This window comes from Cynara cardunculus, unplaced genomic scaffold, assembly GCF_001531365.2.
Source record: "Cynara cardunculus var. scolymus isolate 2C unplaced genomic scaffold, CcrdV1 Un_Scaffold_4775, whole genome shotgun sequence".
Classification (NCBI taxonomy): domain Eukaryota; kingdom Viridiplantae; phylum Streptophyta; class Magnoliopsida; order Asterales; family Asteraceae; genus Cynara; species Cynara cardunculus.
Window position 1 is genome coordinate 1 of NW_020202060.1, and position 7,271 is coordinate 7,271.

General features: G+C 34.1%; 1 protein-coding gene across 1 annotated transcript; it reads right to left on the minus strand.

Moving 5' to 3' along the window:
- Positions 1 to 333: 333 nt before the first annotated feature.
- Positions 334 to 1,592, minus strand: LOC112504150 (protein FAR1-RELATED SEQUENCE 5-like). Its single transcript, XM_025108101.1, has 4 exons — positions 1,370 to 1,592; positions 1,239 to 1,311; positions 869 to 1,127; positions 334 to 783 (listed from the first exon to the last, which is right to left on the minus strand). Exons 1-4 carry the CDS (start codon positions 1,590 to 1,592, stop codon positions 334 to 336), a joined length of 1,005 nt encoding a protein of 334 aa, XP_024963869.1.
- Positions 1,593 to 7,271: the final 5,679 nt, after the last annotated feature.

The window sequence follows — 7,271 nt, forward strand, 5'->3', positions numbered from 1 at the left end:
CAGACAATCTTGTAAAATCTGTATTGATCTTCTTTATCAATATATATTTTAAATTTGAAAATTGTGTTTGTATTCATCCCCCCCTTCTACAAACTGTTTAGTATTCTTGTAGACCCTTTGGGACCAACATTACAAAGCTTTGCAAACAACAACAATCAAACAAAAACTTCGAAAACATAAAAAAAATTGTTGTGCGGATTAGGGATATGATACCAGATATGTGATGTTCTCAGATGATTTCTTCGTCTTGTGGCTTATCACGAATGTCTTTAAGACATCCCGACATTCGACATTCTCTATAGCACAGCACCAGACAACCTTCTTTATCTCCTTTTATATGTCAAAAAACACATTCCGACTGTATATTCTTGATGCATAACTTTCTAAACGCAGCGGAGTAACAAATTTTGGATTAGTGGTTCTTGTTACTATTTCATGAACAGATTGTCTGTATCTTTGCTTCTCTATAGCTACGTCGTAATTATTAAGGAATTGAACCAAATCAAACCAGTATGATTCGTATATATTAATATACGAATTCGAAGTCTCGGATCTTGAGGTTGTTTTCATTAGACCAGACATTGGAGTGTCCTTGTAAAAGGCAGGAATCAACGAGTGTCGAATTGCATACATATCTGTGAACCAAGTATCACCCCTTAGATTGTATTGCTCGATCATCTCATGCCAACGACGCTCAAACTCCGCTGGTCCAATATGTATGTTCCATACGAGCTTGTTGATTACTTTATTAAAATTAGGATCTTGATTTAGTGCGACACTGACCTGCGTGTATATGGCAACCACTAATGAAGAAAATTAAACATAAACATCATTTAAAAATACATAGCATTACGTACATACAACTTACCTTTGAAGGCACTTTCTTCATAATGTGCCACATACAGAGTCTGTGTTTGGCTTCCGTAAACACCATCGGGATAGCTTGCTTCATTGCAAAACATTGGTCTGTAATGACGAAAATTGGTTGCTTCTCATGACATTTTATGAATGCCTTTAAAACCCATGTAAAGTTCTCGATTGTCTCGCCACTGATTAGAGCGGACCCGACGACAACGGAAGCCTTGTGATTGTCAACGGCCAAAAAAGGCACGGAAATCATGGCATGCCTGCAACACAAATCAGTGAATTAGTTGTACCTATTTCTTCCCACGTCATGATTCCATAAAAATAGAAACGCGTAATAATATTTAAATTCTCTATGGCACTGTGAATATTACTTGTTCGTGCGAGACGTCCCGTCAAACGATATTACATCACCAAATTCTTTGTAGCTAATCCTAGCAACTTCATCTGCCCAAAAAAATTGCGATCAACTCATGTTCATTACACTTGTATTCGAAGAAATAACCTGGTACAATGTCACGTCTATTTGATAGTTTATTGATCAACATCTTTGCGTCCTTGTTCCCAACACAAGCAACAACATCCCTCTTAAAATTCTTGAAATCAATTTTTGAAACTCGAGTATGCTCAAACCCCCCGTTCAATGATGTTTGAATACGATGTGCCCTTCTCGCACCGACTTTGTAACTCGAGCTGTTGAGTACAGTCTTGAAATCCATATACTTCATCTGTCTATTTTTCCTAGAGAAACGACGATAGTTAACGTTGAACAACGCATGGTTATGTTCCTCAACAAACTCGTATATTTCTTAACAACCCCCATCCTTCGTCAAGTGGATTTACCACAACGTTTTAGGTTCGTATTGCGATATCTCCTCTCACCGGGCTGAATATCCAAAGAATTAAATTGCCTTTTGTTTGGGTTACCCTCTCTACTACAGACAAACCATCTATTTTGAATGTTTTTGTGTTTGTTTGTTTTTTTGCATGTACACGAACATCAAATCCGGCCTTGTCCGCGTAATCTCTGTACATCTTTTCAGCATCGTTTAAAGTTGCATATTGTGCATTCGTCTTTGGCTTAAGCGCGGCATCCACAATTGGGATAAAATACTTGCTTCCTTCTGAGGTCTCGCCAATATCATATTCAAAATCGGTATGGGGAGGGGTGAGATCATCAAAACCTGCTTGTAAATATGTAGTTAGTCTTGAAAACTAAAGTTATTATTACACAAACTAGAGAATTAAAAAAATAAAACAGTGATGCAAGGTTCCATCTCAATTTTGGTGGGCAAGTAAGTTTGCATCCCTATGACACAATCACAGTAGGTAGTGAATATCAATGTATAGAGTGAACATAATGTTGAATAATCGTAAATATTATATATCATGGATTCCATCGTATATAAAATATGAATGCTTTTTTTCAGCTATTAAAAATATTTACAATTAAAGTGTCATGTCTCTTACATATATTAGCTATTACATGAAACAGTTTGTATTGTGACAACCTGCATACATCTTACACATCAACCTCTGTATGAGATATATCGGCTTCGTTTTGCTTTGTTGGGCTATCATCTTTTGGAACTATTTAGAGCATTCAAGGAAAAATAACGTCAATTCATTGGACCTTCAACGGAGAGTGAGATGAAATGTTCCAAGTTGAAAATCCTCGACATAGATCAGTTTTAACTAATACTAGTAACTATGCTAGTAACCACTTTTCAGAGCTGTCGACAACCGGGGTGTAGTGAACATAATGGACAGTTGCTATGTGTTTATATGAGTAGCTGTTCATTAGGAATTTGGTACTAGTAGATAATGCAAGTTCTTAGGAATCTGGTACTATTAGATGTTGCAAGTAGTAGTATATTTAAAGTGGTGATCTATGTGAAACCCAAACGAGTTGGAAGTGTGTAGGATGGTGATGATGATGATGATGATGATGATGATGATGATGATTTTAGACTATGTAATGAACATTAGGTGTTCAATGTCGCCTTTAAAACTATCTAATGAATAGTAGGTGTTCAATGTTGTCTTTTATCTGTATAATAAACAATATCTGGTAATACAAGTGATATATCTCCCAGACACAATCACAACATGGGCGGATAAGTGGTACACACGCAACACTGCCCGATAAAACGATTACAAGTCTGGTTCCGTATGACATAAAACAAAGTTAAAATAGAACTTAATTTGATTATACTTGTGTTCCTGAATTTTGGAGTTAAATCCCACCGAATACGGCAATGTAATACGGTGTGTGTGAACAAGATCGATATCACATTGATTCAAATTTGTTCATACATATATGGAAAGTATCTGTTCATACATATATCTTCATTTTGTTTCACTGTATGCAGAAGCAATATGTTCAAATGAGTTGTTGTTCATGCTGATTTTAGACTATTATGTAATGAACAGTAGTTTTTCATGTTGTCTTAAATATGTAAAATGAACCACAGTTGTTCATACAAGTGATATATCTCCCAGACCCAATCACAACATGGCCGATTAGGTGACACACACGCAGCACTTACCGATAAAATTATTACAGGTCTGGTTCTTTATGACATAAAAATAGAGTGAAAGAATAAGTTATATTATTTATACGTGTGTCATTGAATCTTGGAGTTAAATCCCACCGTCCTTGATTTGATCGTGTGTGCAGCAAAAAAACATATGAATTTAAAGTTGACATGTTGAACAACCGGGGTGTAGTGCCACTGATAATGGACAGTGTCTATGTGTTCATATTAGTAGTTGTTCATTAGGAATCTGGTACTAGTAGATAATGCAAGTACTTACGAATCTGGTACTATTAGATGTTGCAAGTAGCAGTATATTTAAAGTGGTGATCTATGTGAAACCCAAACGAGTTGGAAGTGTGTAGGATGGTGGTGATGATGATGATGATGATGATGATGATGATGATGGTGATGATTTTAGACTATCTAATGAACAGTAGGTGTTCAATGCTGATTTTAGACTATCTAATGAACAGTAGGTGTTCAATGTTGTCTTTGATCTGTATAATAAACAATATCTGGTAATACAAGTGATATATCTCCTAGACACATTCACAACGTGGGCGGATAAGTGGCACACACGCAACACTGCTCGATAAAACGATTACAAGTCTGGTTCCGTATGACATAAAACAGAGTTAAAATAGAACTTATATTGATTATACTTGTGTCCCTGAATTTTGGAGGTAAATTCCACCGACTACGGCAATGTAATACGGTGTGTGTGAACAAGACCGATATCACATTGATTCAAATTTGTTCATACATATATGGAAAGTAGTTGTTCATTCATATATCTTCATTTTGTTTCACTGTATGCAGAAGCAATATGTTCAAATGAGTTGTTGTTCATGTTGATTTTAGACTATTATGTAACGAACAGTAGCTGTTCATGTTGTCTTAAATATGTGAAATGAACAACAGTTGTTTAAAGGAGTGATATATCTCCCAGACCCAATCACAACATGACCGGTTAGGTGACACACACGCAGCACTTCCCGATAAAATGATTACAGGTCTGATTCTTTATGACATAAAAAACAGAGTGAAAGAATAATTTATATTGTTTATGCTTGTGTCATTGAATATTGGAGTTAAATCCCACCGCCCTTGATTTGTTCGTGTGTGCAGCAGAAAAACATATGAATTTTCCGGGCATATCAAACACCAAAATATACGGATGATGTTCAACATGTCAACAACAGTCATTGCAGCCAGAATAGCAGATAATTTTCGAAGGTAACAGCTGTTCATTTAAACGGAAGAAAAGAAAATTATTGAGCACATACCAATATGAACGGTTTGATCATTTTCTTCACTTTCGGAATTCGAATTCCGAATGTATTCGTAGWCGCTTTTAGCTTTTTCGTTCTTATTGTCGTCGCTCTGTTTTACTGTATGATTATCCATATTAGTTGAACTATAACGGACTTTATAAAACGGACTTCTTCAAATTTATAATATGAAAACCATTTTATAAAGAACATATGTAAAAATGATTAAGATGAACAATTGTGAACTTGATGTCATTATTAATTGGAGATCAATTATTGATATCATAAGATTTGTAACTCCCAATTAAAATATTTGGGAGTTACATAAGAATGACTAATGACCTAAATACCCTTATCATTAATATGTAAGTTACATTTTAACCAAACTCAAAGATGCAACATGATTGGTTGATGTGGGTTAGCAAAGTTAGTACAAAATATTGGGTTAGTATTTGAACCAGCCCATATATATATATATATATATATATATATAATTGTATATATATATATATAATTGTATATAAATATATATAATTGTATATAAATATAGAGCTGAAATATGGATGAAAAAAACATGCTCTTTAGAGAAAGAATTGATCTTTTATAAGTGTATTTAGAGATAACTTTTAGAGAAAGTTTGTCAAGTGTAACTAAATGACATCTTTAGAGAAGATTTGGTAAAACGTCCCTAAAGACAAAACCGTTAGAGAATTTTTTTGTAAACCTTCTTTGAAAGTACTTTTTAGAGACATTTTTTTCCTAAACCGTCACAAATACTTGAAAAACGTCACTAATAAATGCTTTTAGAGAAGACTTTTGAAAAAAAAAAGTGGTCTAACATTTAGGGAAGTTTCAAAAGTGTATCTAAAACCCCAAAAAAGTGTCTAAAAGCTAACAAAAATACACCATGTGGAAATCCTTCCTAAAGCCTTTACATTCTCTTATATAGATGACAAAATTGAAAAACATCTCTAAAACCTTTAGGGAAGCTTCTAAAACTTCCAACTTCCAAGCTCAAAACAAAACCTTCTCTAAAACCTTTTTATCTTGTAGTGACTTCATTTCCTACCAATTAGACACTTGGTTAAACCTGATAACATTTCATTCAAACTCCTTCATATTCTAAATACTTATTTCTTTGATAAATTTCATTTCTTCAGAAAGCATTATACGAGCAAAACATCTCATTACTATTTCATATTGTAGATAATAAATAAAGCTAATTTTTATTTTACTTTAATTAATTTGTGTACCTATTTCAAAAAGAAAAGAGAAATGAATCCATATGTGCATGTACCTTTTATTTATTTCCATAAATCGGGATAATATTATTACATTATAAGTAGAACCAATCCTTTAACTTTTAAGCACATATAATTTGACACATATTGTAGTCTGGCATGCATACATTTATACGTAATCCAATACAACAAAAGCAAAGTCTTACTTTTCCAAGACATGCTGGAGAAGGTATACAGACACCCCTCAATAGAATACCTCGATCTGAATTACGGTCGTCTATAGTAGATGGTTGTCGACTTTCTTCATGAGAGCTAGTTTTGGTTACGCTAATTTCCGTTATATTGTTCTTGTCGAGGTATCGACAGTGACCTAAATAACAGAATGAGTTAGATGTGAAATCCATCAACTTCACAAGAGTTGCATAGAAAATGTTGGGACAAAGGGGGTTTTGTGACATAACACAATAAGCACTAGTATAAGATTTGATGATCGAGTCCATTTTGTTTAAACAATATGTGTGAACTTGATCTGTCTGAGTATCACGAAATTCACTTGAGGATAACCTTAAAATTCAATAACAATTTTGACATAAATCATAACAATTTGTACATTAAAACCGAAAATGGAGACCCCATTAAAGGAAAATTAAATAACGATTACTAGAAATTAATAACAAGTATTGGACCGTTACATAAGTGTACAATGTTGTTATTAACAATTCCCATTAGTGGAAAAGTCATCATATGATAACCCATCAGTTGATTAATTATTAGTGGGTAACCACAAGCTAAATAACTCATCAGTGAGTAACTTTGCCACTAATAGAACATTCATCAGCGTTATGGCAACACTGATTAATAACCAATGAACACCATCACCAGGGAGTTCTTCCTAGGACCCCACAAGGGTCCGTGACCGTGATGCCATTCATCTTCATATGGTGTCAACAAGAAATTTCGAGTTCTAGTTAACTAATACGAGTGTATATTGTGCACCTCTTAACCCGTCATAGCCTATCTCCCAATCCCTTCATTCTATCACAAAATAGCCTAATGATTCACTCATAAAATAAAGATACATAACATTACTAAGTGATCAATATGTGTACATCCAAATCGCTTCATTCGGACTTAACTTGTTCATGAGTTCTTTCAGTAAAATCCATATTACTAATAAAGGTGTAATACATGTGACCATCTATGCACTGGAAGAGAAGATTTGTGGACGTTAAACCGTGTTTTTCATGTCGAATTGCAACATATATAACGTCTATCGATCTTTGTAATCACATTAAATAAAACAAATATCTATATATATGTTAAAGGAAGAACCAAGAGTATTGAGGTGGCATCAT

What these genes read in the sequence shown, in the direction of transcription:
- LOC112504150 (XM_025108101.1), bottom strand. Translation starts at nt 1,592, where the DNA reads ATGAAGTATATGGATTTCAAGACTGTACTCAACAGCTCGAGTTACAAA. An exon ending in TAGACGTGACATTGTACCAG is followed by an intron (nt 1,312 to 1,369) that starts GTTATTTCTTCG and finishes TTTTTTGGGCAG; the next exon opens with ATGAAGTTGCTAGGATTAGC. An exon ending in TGAAGAAAGTGCCTTCAAAG is followed by an intron (nt 784 to 868) that starts GTAAGTTGTATG and finishes ATATACACGCAG; the next exon opens with GTCAGTGTCGCACTAAATCA.